The sequence below is a fragment of the Colossoma macropomum genome, unplaced genomic scaffold, assembly GCF_904425465.1.
Source record: "Colossoma macropomum unplaced genomic scaffold, Colossoma_macropomum, whole genome shotgun sequence".
Lineage (NCBI taxonomy): Eukaryota > Metazoa > Chordata > Actinopteri > Characiformes > Serrasalmidae > Colossoma > Colossoma macropomum.
The window spans coordinates 22,539,793-22,559,957 of record NW_023494809.1 but is presented as its reverse complement, the minus strand read 5'-3'; the positions used below and the strand labels follow the sequence as shown (position 1 = coordinate 22,559,957).

Genomic DNA, 20,165 nt, shown 5'->3' with positions numbered 1-20,165 from the left:
CAAACTTTTTTTTTTATTGATCGTCAATCCTTTTGTCTACAGATAAACACACAATATACATGAGGTACTTACAAAAAAGACCAATCTGAATGAGACACAGTGGGGTCCAAATAGGGGGAGACTACATTCATGTTCAAATTTCAAAGATGCTCAAATTGCTGCGCTGATAATATCATTTGTAATAAAAAAAATACTGCACTGGATTGAACTGGATTAGAAAGGAATGCAAAATAGAAGTATTTTCACTTGTGGTCTCAGACTTTTGGACCCCACTGTAAACATGACCAAAATTTCTTCAGAAGCCACAGCACTGCAAAATCACCCACACACCAGTGCACCCTATGCAAGTTCACATACAAGACAAATTTACAAATGCAGTCATTGGTTGAAGTGTGTTGAGAAAATGACTCACTTTTCTCTCTGACCCCAATCCCCCTTGGTCAGTCAGCCAAGACACGTTTACGTCCTTAGTTTTGCTCTGTTGCTACGAGGCTAAAGTTGCCGAAATGTAATAGAAGTTTAAATCATGCAAAATCTTTTTTTGATGAAACAGATTCTTCTGTTCTTTTAGCCTCGTAGAAGCTCCACTGCTTCAAAAAAAACCCAAAACAAATAAATAAATAAAAAAGCAAAGCTCAGACACCAAATGTGTTGGCTGACTCACTGGATGTGAGATATGTAAATTCAATTGTTCAGTGAAGCGTTACTTTAAACAGGGTCATAGTGTTAATTTACCAGTAAACCTGAAGAAATATGTTTTCTTTGGGAACTATTTTGCCTTACAACGCCCTGCATGTATCTCTCCACCATGAATTGGTTTAAGCTTTAGACCAAAACCTTCTCAAAACTGTCATAAAACAATGTCTGAAGTATCAGGAAACATTTATAACCATTTCATGTCTCTGTGAGGGAGACTTTACACTCTTCAGACGTCTGGTTCCCATCACCACCATTGTAAAAAAAAAAAAATTCTCTAGAACGGAGTATTTCACATCAAACCACTGTTAATCACTCTGTTTACACCTTTAAAGATCAGTAAAATCCCCCTTAAAGTGTATGATATGTTCGATGTAGTTTTCTAATTAAAATATGAAGCCAGCTTTCTTAAAAAAAACATTAGGAAATTATGCCACAAAACCTTTTAATTAAAAATGCTTTATGTAATGTTTAATGCTAAAATCACAAAGGTTACTTAAGACAAATTAGGCTGAAGGGGTACAGCTGACACAAAAGGCTGGTTTGCTGGTTTAGAGCAATGTTCAGATGATATAAAGGATTCCTCTTAAATATACTTCTCAGCTATAACAGAAGTGAAAAATTAACTCTCTCTGTTGGTCTCTGACATAGTGATGACATGTACAATGCACCCAGACTTGTTATTGCATCACTTATAGTGCTGTCAATAGACATGGGCCTTTAAAGTTAATCCCAATGCTGCAAATAATCCCACTACTGTGAGAGTTAAAGGGCCCATATCATGAAAAAAATCAGTAGTTTGGAGTAATATGTAAACAATGTTTCAAAATGTATCATTCACAATACATTCCACACAGTAGATATATGAGAACTAAACAGCAAAAACAGCCTGTTTTCGATCGTCTCTTCAATGTCACAAGAATCAACTCTTCTACATATATCCACCAATTCAGCCCACAGCAGTTTAACTCGGCCCATTTACACCAAAGTTATAAGGAGCGTTTCAGCTCCGAGTACTTTCTGAATGTGGCATAATACAACACAGCCAATCAGAACAGAGCTCATTAAAATATATCAGTCTCAGAGGCACAGTAACAAAAACAGCCTGCTGCCTGTTGAATTCCAAAGGATAAAATAGAGGAAAACAGTCTTGTAAAAATGAATTTGGTAAATAAAAATGTACTTAAGTGGACCTCAGGAGAAAAAAAAAAATCCAAAAAATATATAGGATATGGGCCCATTAACATACATAAGTACCAAATTTACAATATATAAACGCTTCCATATTTGGTGAGTGTCTACAGATCTGTGTGTCTACAGATTGTAGATTTGCATAGCATACAAACACACACCTAGCACTGTCTGTAATATTGCACCCAGTATAATAGTGCTATTCTTGATGTATGCGAATATCCTAGCTGTTGATTTTACCTTATTTCCTTAACACTGTAACTGTTTATTTACTTTCACGTTTAGATTTTCATCCATGTGAAAACTGTTAGAACAATGCAAATCAAGAATCAAGCACAGCCAACAGGACTGTCAAGTTACTGTTTTTTGGTTCCTGTTTCATAATGTTAAGTAACTGCCATCATGTGCTGTTTCAACCATGCACAACCGCTGTCCCTCACTTAAAGTGCATCTTCATTTTCTGTCCAATCAGGATCCGCTTGGAGGTCAAGATGTGTGTCATGACACTCAGGAGCATCAGGAAGATGGTCATGGACATGACAATGACGTAGTGACTAATGCTGGGGAAAAAATGCAAGGAAAAAAAAAGTCAGATAAAAAATACTGTCAAAAATACTGACATAAATTAAAGGTCCATGAGTCAAAATTAAAGATATGCAAAAATAGACAAATTACAACAAGGCTGGGATGATTTTTTAAGCTCTTTGTAATCTGTCTTCCATTCCTGCCCATCAAAACATAGAATCAACGGTTGCTGGTGAAGTTCATTTAGAGTTTGCCAGCATTGTCATGACTCGACTTTCTAGCAGTGAGGTAGGCTGTTTAATAAGTGCATTGTCTTTCTTCTTTATTTAGATATTGATGATAAAAGGATGGCATTATTGCTTGAAAGAAGATCAAAATACTCAATATAGCCTTTGTAAAGCTAAAACAACTATTTTACAAGGTTTTACAATCAGTGAATAACATGTCATCAGCCAGTTTATCTCAGGGTGGTTTACTTGCTTTCAGGAAGCGGAAGAAAGTGCTAATACTGCTCTCTCTGATTTATTCTACTTAGTAAATTATGATCACAAACCATTACCTTTCACTTATTCAGACAGACTGTTTGTCTTATCATGCTATCCAAATACTCTCTTTGTATAGCAGTGGTGTTTGGCCTGAGTAAGCAACAAGCTCCCATGTCTCTTTTGTCCAGGGGGGTTGGGGTGGAGCTGCGAAGTTACAACACTTGGCATTTAGTTCATACCGATTTGCTGCTCCAGAACAGTCAAGAGTGCCCTGCTACTCTTTGTATTGAGCTGTAATGTAGCCTCCACAGCAGCATTTAAGATGGAATACAAGCCGACTTTAGCTTTGTCTAGTTAGCTTTGTTACCTGCAACGGTATCAAACAGGAGTTTGATACAATTGACTAGTATTACAAAAATCTCTATGAAGGTGGTTTATCCAAAGCCCGCTCTTTGAGTGATCTTTATCTACCAAGTTGTATACATGGTATTACCTTAATTTATCTACTAAGACCATTTTTCCCCCAACAGTACTAGAAACTGGTGGTGCAAGTCGGTAATTAGATTCCGCCACATTTTCTTAGCTGAGCAGAAGGAGATGGGGGAAGAGTAATGTGGTGTAGGGGAGGGTCTTATAAAATGACTGACAGGATATCAATGTACACAAACAAGCCCTCCACTCTGCCCTACAGTTTTCCCAGACACAGTTTCTCAGGCACACAATACACTTGTGCTGATGCCATTGCTAAAACATCTATATGTTATGCTCTACATGTTTTCCAGCTTATTTGTACTAAAAATACAAGAAATAAATCAACTAATGCACCTCTCAAGAGGAAAATGTGGAAATGCATGCCACATACCTAGTACCAATGTCAAGCCAGCTTCCATAGTCTTTTACCAAGAAAAAGAAGTGCTGGAAAACAGGGAAAAGCAGAATTAACCACATTTGATTGTAAGAACAGGTGCCGTAACTTAATTCTTAATTCCCTGCTGATCTTACCAGTGCCATCAAGTCAGAGATGACCAGCACGATGAGGAAAAGGCTGGAAAGGAATGAAATGATACATCATATAATTTGAAAACTATATGTAGTAGTACATAGTTCTAAAACCTAAGCCTTGTAGAAACTTGTAAAAATTTATTAAACTACATATTGAACATGGGAGATTTCATCATATTGCAATTTGCTGCTGTTTTGTAAAAGCAATAAGCCACTCAAGGCTGCTTCATGTCATTTTAACCGTGGTAAAATCACACTCGAGTCTTATTGCTTTAAAGGGCTCATATAAAGGAAAAGCCAGATTTTCCTCACTTCTTTGACATAGTTTGATACAGTAAGCAGACACTGCAAACAAAACCGTGTATTCAAAACAGGCCAAATTTCGAAACATACTTCTGATCTTCAGTCCATACGGTCCGTATATTGAATCTAAGCTATTTTTGCAACTTTGTTTCAACATATAGACTGTGTGAACCGGGGAGGGAACGGTGTTTTTAACTTGGCTTATTTATACATCAGCCTATTCAGGCTGGGCAGCAGTTCAGACCCACCCATTCACACTGAAGTAACACAGAAGTTTCAGCTCGGACTGCTTTTCGAACAAAGCACAAAACAGAACTGAGATTTACACATGACAGTCTTAAAGGCACAGTAACAAAAACAGCTTTAAATTGAACAGATAAAGAGGAGTTTGAATATGAATATGGTCATGAAAAAATGAATTGCGACTGTTTCTGATACATCAACAAATGTTCTAAGTGGACCCCAGGAGAAAAAAAATAAAGTACAAGATAAATGTAGCATATGGGCCCTTTAATCAAAACCACCCTAAATATGTTTTGCTCCACATTCTTCTAATTTGGAGTCTACCACTTCCTCTAGACCCTTTCAGATACACTGGATTCTACGGGACAGATGCTCGATGAGCCCTTCTTCAGTTATAGAGGAAGTATTTGTGTACAGGCTGCAACAGAAGCCTGCCTACAGTGACTCTTCAGGATGAGTTCTTCTTACTAACAATCTGGAAAGAACAACCAAAACCGTGTGTGATATCACACTGTAAACAAGGTACCTTCGCGAGGAAAGCCTTGTTGACACTTGTACACTTTCAAATGCGCACATCACAATTATGAAGGGAATCAGAACCTGAAAAAAAGGCAATGAGAAAAAGAGACAAAGAGGAAACACAGGGACTGTAGACATCACTGCAATAATGATAAAACACACCCATATTTGAAATCAGAAAACAAACTATTTATTTGGGTTAGAAGCAGTACTTTATGCTCTCTGCCACCAAACAGGGTAAACCACTAGCTTTAACCAACCACCCAAATGAGAGCAACTTTTCCAGTCAGACCCACTAATGTCCCCATTACACAAACTTCCTGTAGAGACTTGGCACTGTATTCACTTATTTATTTATGTTACATTTGAAGATTTGTGCATGTGTGAGTACAAATGTAATGGTAGTACCTTCCACATCAATAGGCCACCCATGATAAACGGGTTAAAGACCGTCAGAAAGCAGTAGACGGAAGCCGGGTCAAAGCTGTGAAAGAGAGACCACAATGTAAAATGTGACATTTTTATTTTCCACAGAATATAATTCATTTTAACTGTATTTTCAAGGCAGATTTTTTTTGCTGCTGCTGCTTTTCCTATAGGGAAGTCTGCATTGGTGTGAAATTGAAGCTCAAAACCTGACACATGATCCAAACCCGACTCGAACCGGCTAGCACACACTAACAGAGATGGATTACAGTGCTCTTCACAAATATTGACACCTCTGGTAAACATGATAAAAATGGGCTGTAAAAACATTCTTCATTGCTTATCCTTTTAATCTTTCATTCAAAATATTAACAAACATCTAGCATTTAGTTGAAGCATAATGATTGAAAGAAAAGAATCTAAAACGTTATCATGAAATAAATATTTTTCTCAAATCTTTGTGTGCGATAATTGTTGGAACTCTCATTTAATACTTTGTGCAGCCTCCCTTTGCAAAGAGAACAGCTCTGAGTCTCTCCTATACAGCTTAATGAGACTGGAGAACACATGGCCAAGGATCTGAGACCATTCCTCCATACAGAACCTCTCCATAGTCCACGCTTGTGGATACTCCTCTTCAGCTCGTCCCACAGGTTTTCTACGGGTTAAGGTCACTGGGGTATTACCATTGCAAAACCTTAATTCTGTGGTCAGTATACCATAATTCTGAGGTGTTCTTTGTATCATTGTCCTGCTGGAAGATCCAACCACAGCCCAGTTTACGATTTCTGGCTGAAGCAGGTTTTGATTTAATAATCTGCTGGAACTTGGAGTCTATGATAGCATGTATCTCAACATGGTCGTGACAGTCGTGCAACATCACAGCAGAGACAAGGTATTTTTCTGCATGCCTATATTTGTGTCTACACTAACCCCACTTGTGGTGTTTGTTGCCAGAACGCTCTTTTGTTCTCATCTGACCATAGAATACAGTTCTACTGAAGGTTCTAGTAATTTTTTGAATGAAAGATCAAAATAAATGGAAGATCGAAAGGACAAGCAATGAAGTTGTTTTTTACAGGTCCTTTTGCTCATGTTTACCAGGGGTGCCAATATGTATGGCAAGCACTGCATTACAGACGGTCTGAGACTCCTTTTGGCCAGATGTTATACATCAACACATCCACTTTGGCGGACCAAAACTCCTCCCAGTACTATGCTGTTCTGCATATGGGGAAAAATGCCCACTTGACTTGCTTTAGAGAAATTCCTCTCGGAGTTTAATTCAGAAGCTTCTGTCAACCCAAGCTAGTTAAAATAAAGCACCAGTTTGGTTAATCTTTACTTCACCTTGTCGTTATTCATGGTCTGGCTACAATTAATTACTTTTTGGACACATGCGATGACTTACACAGGAGGCTAATTATTCTAAACAGTTGTCTTCTTGTAAACATCTGTGCGATTTCTAATGCAGCAACTGATGTTTTTTGAACATACGAAAAATGAGAAACAGTACCGGTGATTGGTTCTTGTATATGAGCTGACTTGCATATTACGTGCCACATAGCAATCCGATTTCAATCTGACTAACTGGAGATGCATTGGAAACGTGGTTAAATTTTTACCAGGTTACACACTAGAAGTCACATAAAACAAGTAGGTGTAAATAGTCTTAGGCATAAACAAAGTCTTAGGCACTTAGACACACTTTATCTCAGCAATGATTACTTCTAAAACACCATTTATTATTAGAATAAATGCATATAAACAAAAATACAGTGAAAACTGTCAAGAATGTCTCATTTTGAGGAGAAAAAAAAAAGATATCTTGTGAGGTAGTTTTGAAAAACAAAGTTTGGTTTCAAAGCCCCCAGCCATCACACGGATTTGTTCAATTTAACTATGATTTAACATAGTAAAGCACCGATTAGCCAAACCAGGAGTTTGATAATAACTACAAATAATACTGGGCTTCTTTGAGGAGAAGTTTGGGAATGGTGAAACAAACACACAGACATACATAAAATCACTAACTGCTTTAACATCATTGTATTTTTTTCTAATGTTAGTGTTTTTCTGAGCATATAAATCCTTACTGACTGAATAAACAGCTTTATTTACATTTTCTCAGGTGCTAAAATCTAAACGATTTGCATAGTACTGTGTATCGAAATGGCACAGTATAATTATACACGCCTCATTGTGCTAAACAGCCAGTACCCTCTTTCGGTTTAGCACTTTACATGATTTCATGTTATTTAAACAGGCAGCTGATTTTTCGTTTAAGAATTAAAAACGCCACTTTGCCAATTTTGCTTTGCCACACTAATACGCTACAACTTTGGTTTAGAGCAAAGTACTGGACATGTGGTAACATGTTTTATGTATTCATTTGTCCACACAGTGTGAGCTTCAGGTTTTGAAAACGGTAAATAAAAACTAAAAAATCAGCCATTGGTCAATTTGGCTGCAAAGAAATTGAAGGCAGAGATAAATTTAATGATCACTACGTCTCTAAGTTTTTATAAAGTAGGGAGACCTTTTGATGGTTCCCCTGCTCAAGCACATCTAATTCAGTGCATCACGTTCTTTAAACCCTTTGTGAAAGAGGTGTGTTCTCCAGGAGAAATGTGCCACTCATTTAGGCTTTGACAGAACAGCATCAAGCAGACTAGTATGAACGGAAGAGTTTACCTGTTGATGGAGGCAATGTTTCCAGTGCCAAAGAAAGCAATTATGATGAAGAACACCTGTATAGACTGTTAAGATATATAACAAAAGGCCTTAAAGTGATGGATCAGACATAAATCTAATTCACAAAAACCCTTCTTACCCCAAATGTAGTTGATCAGGCAAGACACATTTGGTGTCTGACGTTTGCTTCTTTAATTTTGCACAGGAGCTAAAAGTCTAATGTAGCTAACGAGTAATGTTGGCTAATATTCACCCATTATTGTGCTGACAACATAACTAAATCATCACAGACCTCAAACTGTAAAAAAGGTCTTAAGTAACCTCAAAAATACCTGTAGTAATGTGTTTTTTTGTCATTCTACCATCTATAAATACCTGAAAACAGTAGTAGCTGCAATTAGGAATGCTTAATTTTGTTTGCACTTTGGCCATTATTTGTCATACAATGTCAGAAACCACATAAGCAGGTCTATTTGGAATTACTTGCTTTTTTCTTTGAGGTCAGCTTATAACATTTGTGTGGTATTATGTACCAAAAACAGTCATAATTAATTTTTATACATTATTTTCCAACCTATCTTTATCCCTTATTAAACAGGCTATTTTGTTAATGTGCCTTTAAGACTAATATGTATAATTGAGCTCTGTTCTGATTGGCTGCCCTGTGCTGAGACTCATTCAAAAAGCACTCGGAGCTGAAATGCACCTTAGAACTTCAGTATGAGTGGGCGGTGCTAAACTGCTGTAGGCTGAATAGGTAGATGTATGTAAATGAGTTGGTTCTTGTGACTTCACGAAAACATTGAATCCATAACGGGTTGTTTTTGCAGCTTCGTTTCCGTATCCGAAACACATGGACTGGGCAGTGAATGGTATGTTTTGAAATTTTGACAGTGATAACATTACTTTTAAATACTTTATATACTAAAAAGGGAGGGAAATGTAGTTCTCCCTGATGTGGGGCCCATTTGTGTAAAGATTTAGGTATATAGTTGACACTTTGGTGGGTGAGTATAAGCTTCCTTTGTTTGTTAACTACATTAGCTACATAACTGCAGACTACAGCTCAAAAATAAAGAAGCTAACTTCAGACACCAAACACGTCTTGGTTGACTATTTGACTATTTGGGGAAAAGGAAAATTGTCAGAATTAAAATTTTAACAAGTAAAAATCATCCTAGAATCGAGGCAAATGCAAGGATACAAAGAAGTATGATCTTCGGATATCATCCAGCCTCAACTGTCTGATTCTTGTTAAGTCGATATTTTCAGCAAAATCAATGCTGTAAAGCTGCAAAGACATCTGGGATTATTATAAACAGTCTAAAATGTACATCACAATGGTTACATGAAACTTTTTTTTTTTTTTAGAAAAATTTCACTGAATATTTACACCGCTGTTTTAACATGTGACATAAATGGGACAGAATATCTAAAAAACCAAAGTAAAACCCCCATTGGCCTACCGATCAATGGCTCCACCCACACCGACAAACCTTACTCTCTTCTCTGCTCATTTACTCTCCTTTATTTACCCTTCAGTCTGCCTCGCATATCCGCAAAGTCTCTAAGCCTTGTTTCTCTGTACATTCCTAATTTGTTCTGGTTAGTCTGTCTGTCCTCCAAGTTTTCAAAATGTCAGCATAATTAAATGGTTAAAGTGGTTTGATGTGAAATGCCCCTTTTTAGACATACTAACATAATCTGAATTTTTCACAGCCATTTAAAGTGGAGAGTTACATGCAGGGAGTTGTGAGGCAAAACAGTCCCAAAAGAAAATGATTTATTTTTTTTCAGATTTAACACTATTTTATTATAGTGGTACCATATTATCAACATTACACATAAACTCATGCATTTAGGTTCATAGATCATTTTGTACAGTAAAAAAAATGACTATATTTGTGTTGTAAACATTGTGACCCCTGGTTCCTATCACCACCATTGTACAGAAATCTGAACCAGTAAGTCTCTCTACAATGAACCATTTCGCATCAAACCAACCTGAATGACTTTGTTTACATCTCAACCATTGTATTATGCAGAAATTTTGAAAAATTGGTGGAATTCTCCTGTAACAAAGAGCAACATGCGATGTCATTTAGTCTCACCAGTCTCATTTGTGAGGTTTACCAAAAGAGAAGAGCACAGTAGCAGGTCATAAATAACGGTGTGGTCTGCTGGATGCCCTTACTAGTAAACGTAACTGTCCTTTTATAGCTTACAATAATGCCCGCGACTTGAAAATGAACTTTTTTTTTTGAGTGGTTGAGAAACTCTCTTTCGTTTGACTATAACAATACAAAACATGTTATCTATACAGTTATTCTATGCTAACTCATGTTGAACACAAAGTGATGCCTATTTGTTTCTGACAACATTAGAAATATTTCAAATGATTTCATAGACTTTCTATAGTGAAGTTATGATCTAAATCTGAAAAATATAACAATATAATATAAAGAAATATAATAATTTTAAATAAAAAGTAGATCTGCACATCAGTGATATTTAGATTTTACTCATAAAATACTTTATCACCTCTACTTTATTTTTCTATATTTTTATATATTTATACAATTCATACAAGTTTGTTAAACTTTTTTTAAAACAGTGGGACAAAATCGAGCCACAGCAGCTCTTTCTGGATCAGAATGGTGGCTCTTGTTCTATGGCAGCGCTCCAAAAAAATTTGGTGTCTTTATTTATAAGAGTGTCCACTGCTTGGATAAAAGCATCTGCTAAAGGAAATTATTGGAATAGTGCATTTTACCCCTGCATAACTAATTTATAACTAATCAAAGTTGTTAAAAAAACTGTATGTATCAAATGGGCTGCTTCTCCAAATTTTGGACCATTTCTGTGCGACTGGACACTCTAACCACCAGCCCGCCCCTACAGAGAACAGTGAAAATGCACTCAAACATTCTTCACTTTACAAAGGAAATGAGACACCACACACAAACAGCTCATTGAATTTACCAACCACATTTTACACAGAACAAAAGCTAGAGGAACTTAAGGCTTAAACAAGCTTCAGTGTTACCTCCGCCCTGCTGGATACACTTTGTGTGTCCACGGCTTCCTGCTCCATATTGATCCACACAAACATCAGCCATGACAGCACTGGAGGGAAGAGGGCCTCATACCTTCACAGAGCACAAAACAGCTGCAGTTGGTGAACTATCACAGTGTCAGACTGTGCTATATGTAGACATCCTGGAACTCGCAGTTAGTCAAACATATCACTGAGATCAGCCACAGACACCTCACCCTTGTGTACAAGTCCATTAGTGCAACCAATTTCAAGAAAAAAAATGTTGTTGTAACCTTCTGGAAGTCCCAACAAGGCCACTAACTGTGAATAAAAGTGTTAGCCTAGCCAGGTTTCAGTCAGATGTTAAAAGTGGGCTGTTTATTTAAAGTGTTACTATAAAATTGCACAATATATATGCTATGTTACAAGCTTCAAATCTTCATGTTTAATTTAGAACATGGGTGTCCAATCTTATCTGCAAAGGAGCCGGTGTGGCTGCAGGTTTTCACAATACTTTTTCTCAATATTTTTTGAAACTTTCAAGTTTTTTTACATACTACATCAAATTCTTTTACTTATTTCATATTATTTTATTTTTATGGTCTGGGCCCTTTAAACACCTCATGTTTCAAACTTGAAAAGTTATAAAGAAATAGCCATAAAAGTAAGAAAAAAATCTTGTGCTACAACTGAAACCATCTAATTTTAGGCTGATATCAGCAGAAAATGCTGAATCACACACCGGAGGGGAAAAAAAAAGAATCCTGTTTTGGTAATTTGACTATTACCGAAATATATGCAAAAAGAATGTTACAAGCATTATTTGCCCAGGGGCGCTCAAACTTTTTCTTATCACTGTATTAGATTATGAAATTTGTGCATTATTACACCCTTGGTAGCTGGCACAAAAACATGTAAATGTATTATTGCACATTAACTGGATGAAGAAGCTATCCAAGTTTTTAAAAATCTATACAGACGCCCATTAACATCTATAAAAATGATTTTAGCATGTGTGATGGAAACACATTCCTCTGTTATTCATGCCACAGTCACAATAAGCACATTCTGACTAGAGTTTCACTCCATACATACATATTTATGTAAATTTTTGATGTTTCTCTTATTTCCCAACTAACAATACAACCTCATAAACTCATAACCTGAAAAATAAATGAGTAATAGTTCGGTCATAGGGGTGTTGTATTACCAAAGATTGTGTGTTTATTATGACCAAGGGAGTTGATTTGTGGCTTGTGTATTATATGGTGGGCAACATATTAGCTTGTGGTTGATGAGTTGGATTACAGCACCAGACTGAATGTGCCATTCTAACAATGGTAAATGTCATCATTTATCATTATCATTTTAACATCAACACATTAACATGAAGCACATTTTTAGGCGCTCCATTTGCTTGCGTACCAAAAACTGTACCACCATATTGTACTGCAATATACTGCTGTAAAGCCATATGAATCTACTTTTTTCCCCAAAATCTGAAGAGTCTGAGTATTGGGTTTATTGTACAAATGCATGTTGATGTTTTCGCATTGTTTAGCAAGCATTTCTCAGCACACTGTAGAAGCAACAACTTTAAAAAGTAAATGCAGGGTCTCTGTCAATTTCACTTCCTCCAAATAGGCTGTTATGTGCTCAACCACAATGGTTCAAAAAGCACAGCTGAAATCTATGTAGAGCTGACGGCCACAAAAAAAACAAGAAAATCACACAAGAAAGTGTGCACAAAGAACTAAATGTGTGAAACGTATGCTGAAGTGGTAGAGGTCAAAAGCTGTTTAATGTTTCAAGCCAAATTTGCTTGCAGAGTCTTTTAGAGTTTGTTAAGCCAAAGACCATGCAAACTGTATGAAGTGATAAACTTGTCCATTGACATTAATTCTGCCACATTACATCAGCCATAAATAAATATATACAGTGGCCCCAAAAATTATTCTTTAACCATATAGCTATAGGTAAACCGTAATGAACACCTTCGGGCTACTTCATAAAATGTTTAAAAAAATGTTATTTCAGAGAAAAACTCTTTTAGCACAGAAACAGACTGATGGTAGACATTTCGTATGGAGAAAGCCTGGAGAAGAATTCCAACCAATGTGCGCTAAAGTTTCTGTAAAGCACAGAGGTGGAAATGGCAAAATCTGGGGCTCTTTCTCTTACAGTGGGGTCCTGAGCTTGTGTTTATAGATAGGATCATGAACTCAGAAACAAAGGATGTAAACCTGCAGAAGTTTGCAAAGAAACTGCTGAAATGATAATGATCTGAATCACAACCGCCACCCTTTGAAAGGATTCTTTGGCAAAAAGAAGTTCAAGCCTTTGAAACCACCGCAAAAATGTGGCTGTTTCTGCAGGTTCTTCTCCATTAAACACTTGGTGTCTCTGTGGTGTTGTTACAGGCATATATATATATATATATATATATATATATATATATATATATATTAGATCGCTGCTGTCAGAACAAAACCTCTTATCTCCATTTTTGTTTTTCCATTTTTCAGTTTTTGACACAATTTGAAAATGCCTGTTGTCCTTTACATTGTGTCTAAATTCCATGAAGAATGGACGGCCCAAAATGACTTGGAAAAAGTCTGGTTCCATTGACTTACATTAAAAGTAAAGTAGGTTTTTTCCTTCTCCTGTGAAGTTATCGTTTTGGAGATATGAGGTTTTCTTCTGACAACAGCGATATGTGTGTGTGTGTGTGTGTGTGTGTGTGTGTGTGTGTGTGTGTGTGTGTGTGTGTGTGTAAAATCTTACCCAGTACTGAGTACAAGGTAGACACAGATGAGTGACAAGAGGATACTCAGCAGCCTGTGAAACAGTCGTGTGGAAGACAGCAGTGGCACAAAAAATGACGAAACTAGAGAGAACAACAGAGAAGAGGCAGACAATTAGACACATTTTGTAAGAAAAAAACCAAAGAAGTTAAAATAACTAAAAGATGGTGGTATTAACCCCCTAGGTGTATTACCTATCATGCAGTTCCTACTACGAATTACTCAATACTATATATCCTCCTCATTCCAAACATCTAGTACATTGGACATAGAAGCAGGGTGCCATGGGGTCTACCCTCTAGAGAGACAACACATGGACTCTCCCATCTGGGATTGGCCCACTCCAGTTCTAGCACCTCCATGTCTCTGCCCTCTTCATTATCAGTTACTCCTACAGCTAGGTTCATGGACTCTTTCACGCACACAAACATCCCTCACTTTGGGCTGCCAGGCTCTGAGGTGTCTTTTGTTTATGTTTTGTAGCTCTAAGCTGCATTTTTCATATCCTAGACAGTGGCTTACTTAGTTTCTAGTTCTCTTGCTTATCTGGGTCTGACCATTGCTCATGCCTTCTATATGGATACGCCTGTGTTTCATTCAGGTGCCTCTTTGATGACCCCTATTTTGAACTGTGAGGGAGGTGCTGGGGTTGTCCCAGCACTCATTGGGCGGAAAACACCTTCGACAGATCTATCACAGGTCAGACACACAGACTTACACACACACACACACACACACACACACACACACACACACACTCACACCATGCAACATGCAAACTCCACACAGAGAGGACCCTGGGTGGCCGGCCGGTGAATTGAACCCCACTGCACCACCATCCCTTTGCTCAATTTTGGTAATGTAAGGAAACCCAGCAAGTGTTAAGTGCTGGATTTGTGTCTTGTTATACTGGTGATAGTAAATATGTTAACTTTTCAAAAATTCTCACATTTCTCATACCTAAACCCAAATGTCCAGTATACCACACACTAATAATTTTATATGCGTCCCGGTTAAAAAAAATGTTTTATGTTAGTATTAGTATTATGTTAGTTTCTACGCAGCAGTGAATTGCATGTAGCATTAGCATTTTGACTAAACTATACATCTAGGAAACACAGAGAAGAGGAAAAGATAAAAGTAGAGAAATATCTAACCCAGAGTGGCCCAGCTGACGAGCTGATTGAACAGCGGCAGGCCTTGCTTCATCTGCAGGCTGGAGTGGGTGCTGGCCAGCACGTAGACACACAGCAGCACTTGGAGCATCTACAGCCACAACATCATCACCGATATATTTCATTATGCAACATTTCCATGTATATCTACAACAAGATATAATATATGCCTACATAGAGCTGTGATAACAGTACGTGAGCAAGATAGAAGAGGCAGAAAGGAAAATGCAAAGCACAGAACACTAAATGACCTGTCCAATGAACAGCCGGCGATCTCTCATGTGCAGGCCTGCGCGTCCACATGATGAACAGAAGTAGCAGAATGAAATGAAGAGAGTTAGAGCTCCAGCGCACAATCTGTAGATAAAAAAATATCAGGTTGTAAACATATGAGCAGCATAAACAAAAGATAATATAATGAGGGAAAAAAACACAATTAAAATGTCAAGATAATTAAGTCATTAAGATATAAACAAAGTCACTCAGAATGGTTTAATATGAAATGCTCTATTCTAGAGAAACCTACAGAGTCAGAATTGTTTACAGTGGTGGTGATAGGAACCAGACGTTTGAAAAAACAGACGTGTCTCAAAAAGCTACCTCACAGAAGGTTTGTACATAAATGATTATGAAATGCTGTGTTATGTCTGAGACACTGTTGTAGCCTAAGAAGATTTTAAAATGGTTTGAACATCCATTCATGGTGGAGGGGTACATGTAGGGAGTTACCCAAAGAAAACTCTCTATTTCCCATTCACCACTGTTCTTTCATTATTAACATTACATTTAAAAACTCATGTGTAGCTTCATGGGTCATTTCGGATAGTAAATAAATTTGTGTCTATATTTGTCTGGTTCCAATCACCACTATAAAGAGACCTGAGTGAATATATTTTGCTATAATTAACCATTTCACATCAAAACACTCAATTAATTTCTGAATGAAATGTTGAAAAATCAGTGTAATTTCACTCTGACCAGATGCCAGAAATAGAAAGAATGCTGGTCTGTGCATTATGAAGTTTATGATGAGAGAAGAGGAACTTACACATAGTTGACGTTAGACTCTCGTCCAACTACGGGCAACAAAGGAAACACAGCCAGACAGAGGCAGCTCAACACCCAGCTCACTGACCTGGACTACAACACAAATATCACAGCACATCTTTATTAAAACATAACTGTGTTTTTCTAGCATAACTCTCCAGATTATACTGTACTACATTATCACCAGTTATAGCTGAATAATAATCCTGAAGGTTAAAGTTAATATGAATCTGAAATCATAATACATTTTCCTTCTGTTGTGTAATATACAGTACTATGCATAAATAAACAGAGACCACTCTTCATGTACTTAATTTCCAGTCAAAACAGTCATTAAGTACAAGTTATTCATTTTTCAGGGGATATTTCTGGGGAAAGTAGATATAAGACCATTTGCATAATGAAGACATAAGCCCATTTGCATAATGAAGGGGAAAGTCAAACAAAATGAGTGATGCAACTGGAGTTTTAAAAAATCATTAAAACATACAGAGACACTGGGACTCCTAACAACCATGCAAGATCTGATAGACCACCAAAACTGTACTTAAACAGAACTTTAAGCTTTCATCTTTGAGAGAGAGAAAAAAAAAAATCAAGCTCCACTCTTTCCTATCTGAAAAAATCCACAGGTGTTTCTGTCCATCCTTCCACTGTGGAAAGACAACTCAACACTGAGTCTGAAAGGATGTGCAGCTGTCAAGAAGAAGTTACTAAGACAAAGAAACAGACAAAGACAGGAAAATTTGCAATTCAAACAAAGAAGCTGCTCATGTTTTCAGAGCAATGGATTGACGACTAACCTTAACATCACTGAATGTGTTTGGGATTATTTGGATCGTGAGAGGCAAAAAATGCAACCAACTTCTAAGACTGAACTTGGAGGTGTGGAAAAATATCGCTGCAGTTTTCTTTGAAAAACCGAAAGCAAGACTCCTGAAAAGAGTGGAAGCTGTAATAAAGGCAAAGGACGGACACACTAAATACTAAAAATGTGGTTATATTTAGTTGTTTTTCTGACACTGAAAAATGCTTAGCATGTACTTTAAGACTGTTTTGGCTGTAAATGAAATGAATGAAGGGTGGTCTCTGACTTTTGCACAGTACTGTGTTTCCGTGTGAAACACTGTATCAGGAAGGGGATCATTTCTGTCAGTGATGGGTGGGGATGGTGGGAGTGAGAAGTGAAATATGACTTCATTAGTTGATTTTTTTCCCCCCTTTCCCACAGGTGCACAATGACGATCAAAAATACGAACACGTCTTTGAAGCAGGCCAAAGTCGTTACATGTTGATAGAATTTTGTCTTTTAAATGCTATGAAATGATGATATGTGCTTAATATGGCCAGGAACATGAACAAGGTAAAAGTTTGGTTTGGGGTGGGGATGGGAAAGGCGTGAGTAAAGTTTTAGATTTTCAGTGGAAGACACAATGTCCAGAACAATAAATGTAAGAGAAGACAAGTCTTATATCTTACCTTTGCTTTCCTATAAAGGCCTGAAACAAAAGGCCACAGTCCCAAAGTTATCAGCCCCAGGGTCAGCATGGCCCGATAGAAAAAACTGACCACCTACAAATCAGTGGAGAAGATGAAATACATTTAATTCAATATAAATTGCATTTAATTATTAACTTTATAATTATTCAATTATTTACAGTACAGGTGATGTCTATGTACTAAAAACACGTACATGTATGCATTTTAAAGTGCTAACTGTCATGCTAATAAAGTATAGTCACCTGGTTCTGTGCCACTTACCAGCAGTTCTATCCCAAACATAACTAGCAGAAAATATCCAAAGCACTTGCTTAGTGGCAGGGAAGGGATTGATCTTATAAGACTGACCAGGATGCCAAATCTGAAAACCAGATTATTAACAAGATAACTCACAATATAACAACAGCAAAAGAAAGAGAAGAGTTTCAGACTCAGAACTGAAAAAAAAAATAAATCCACTAGACACACACAACCCCCCACCAACACCCTCATAGCAGAGACGTGATTGAAAACACTGTTTCAGGATAAGGAAACTGGGAGTCTATGATGGTGCTTTCTTTCCCCCGAAGTCCCAGGACAGGAGCACAGTGCCAAAAATAAACAAATATATTAAAATAAAGGTAAACAAAGTGAAAAGAGAAAAGAGAAATACTCAAATCCCCAACTAAACTAAAGCAAAGTGAATCTAAAGTGCTTCTCAGTTGTGGTGCTAAGATTCGGTCTGCACTATCAACGCCCAGTCCTTGGGTCCTTTGACACACAGCACTATGGTGCTTTCAAACTAGATGAAACAGGTACATAAAATCCAACAAACAAAACATCCTTTTAAAAGTTATTACAGTTAAAATGTATATTGTTGCTGTTCATAAAACATATATCTCCATTTTGTTTTTCATTTGAGCACAGCAGCTGCTCCAAAATTACTTACAATAAAATCTCTTTGCATTAACTTGCGTTAATGATTTCCCGTCTCCCAGAAAGTTACCATCTTGGAGATAATTAAAACAGACTGCGGGGTGTTATAATTACAGAATCCTTAAAACCACGTAAATTGTCTGTGTTTTTAACAATCCGATTAATCATTTACATTTACATGTTAATAGAATAGAACAGATATGGTCTTGGAGGTGGGCGACACAGCAAAAATATAGCATCATGATACCTAAAGACACAATATTCTGTTAATTTTCTGAGGTTTGACATAATAAGACAATAAAAACTATAAGTGCAATGGTTTTAGTTCAACGCTACATACTATGCTACACTAAATCCAGTTAACTAATTATGCTCAGTTTGTGATGAAAAATGCAGTTGGTCAGGGTTCTTGAAGTACTCGTGATATCCACGATATGGTCAGAAAAGCATATTGTAATGTAATTTATAACAGTATGATATAATACTGTTATCCCTACCCGAGTTCTGATACAGATGGGTGAAAAGCTTACTATATGCCTACAACTGTTTTCTGCAGATACACATCCTAAATGCTTCTTGGTTCTTGGATGTATGGTTAAGGGAAAAAACCTGGTAACAACCTGGTTCCAAAGAACCCTATTAGGTATCTTCATTATTAAGAGTGTAGAAGCAGGAATGGATGAATAATACTCACTCTTTAAAAACAGAATACCACACAAGTACAGGTAGTAGGCAGTAGATGTAGTAAAGGAAGGGACTGGCCTGAAGCAACAGGAAGAGGGATACCACCAAGCCAACACATATAAACCCCCTTTGCAAACCTCGCCCTGACATCTGTTTTAACACAGGAAACACGAATCACAACTCTCACAACGTTTCTGTGCATCATGTACCTACAGTCCACCTCTTTTAACTAAAGGGCTCATATCCTACATTTTTCTTGAATTTTATGGTATTTTCATTTTCCGCTTTGTGTTGGTTTATGTACCAAAACAGTCAAAATTAATTTGTACATGACCATTTTCCAAGCTCTCCTTACCTTTAATAATTAAACATGTGGTTTTTGCAGCTTAGTTTCTGTCTATGGACTGTATGGACGTTTAAAAACTTTAACACTGTTTACATACTACACCAAACTCGTTTCAGCAGACCAAGGAAAATTTGGCTTTCCATTATTTGCCCTTTATATGTCATTATGTGCCCTTAAACGACCCAAAGTGAAAACACTGCCGGACATTCACCTTTAAGCAACCTTCACCTTACTTCGTTGAAGGTTCAGTACTTTCCAGACACTTCATTTCAGGATGTTAACTATAATATGCCAGGTGAAACCTTCACACCTTTTTAAGTCTGAACTAGAGCACAGTTTAAAGTCAGCTTGTCTCTAAAGTATGAAATAAAGACATTAAAAAAACAATACTTCAGCCATAAACTTTCAAGAGGTCCACTGCAGGGACTGAATTTGAATATGTTTTAGAGGAAATTAGCTAAATGTGTACAGTAACGTGCACTTTTGTATTTCAAGGGACACTCTGGCCAAAATTAAAAATTAAACCATAGCTATATCTGTTGTAAACATGCTTGCTTACATCCTACAGTAGTG

General features: G+C 37.1%; 1 protein-coding gene across 2 annotated transcripts in view; it reads right to left on the bottom strand.

Annotated features, from left to right (window-relative positions):
• Nucleotides 1-16: 16 nt before the first annotated feature.
• The window catches only part of pign (phosphatidylinositol glycan anchor biosynthesis, class N), a 35,100-nt gene continuing 14,951 nt past the window's right edge, over nucleotides 17-20,165 (bottom strand). For both annotated transcript variants that reach the window (XM_036558601.1, XM_036558600.1), the window contains exons 15-29: nucleotides 19,257-19,396; nucleotides 17,909-18,008; nucleotides 17,627-17,719; nucleotides 16,149-16,240; nucleotides 15,352-15,457; nucleotides 15,083-15,191; nucleotides 13,906-14,008; nucleotides 11,131-11,233; nucleotides 9,289-9,375; nucleotides 8,085-8,140; nucleotides 5,373-5,448; nucleotides 4,972-5,045; nucleotides 3,900-3,942; nucleotides 3,760-3,812; nucleotides 17-2,447 (exon numbers count right to left, since the gene is read on the bottom strand). In XM_036558601.1, the coding sequence (XP_036414494.1) occupies nucleotides 2,324-2,447; nucleotides 3,760-3,812; nucleotides 3,900-3,942; nucleotides 4,972-5,045; nucleotides 5,373-5,448; nucleotides 8,085-8,140; nucleotides 9,289-9,375; nucleotides 11,131-11,233; nucleotides 13,906-14,008; nucleotides 15,083-15,191; nucleotides 15,352-15,457; nucleotides 16,149-16,240; nucleotides 17,627-17,719; nucleotides 17,909-18,008; nucleotides 19,257-19,396 (1,359 nt within the window). In that variant the 3' untranslated portion in view covers nucleotides 17-2,323. The remainder of the gene's footprint in view (nucleotides 2,448-3,759; nucleotides 3,813-3,899; nucleotides 3,943-4,971; nucleotides 5,046-5,372; nucleotides 5,449-8,084; nucleotides 8,141-9,288; nucleotides 9,376-11,130; nucleotides 11,234-13,905; nucleotides 14,009-15,082; nucleotides 15,192-15,351; nucleotides 15,458-16,148; nucleotides 16,241-17,626; nucleotides 17,720-17,908; nucleotides 18,009-19,256; nucleotides 19,397-20,165) is intronic.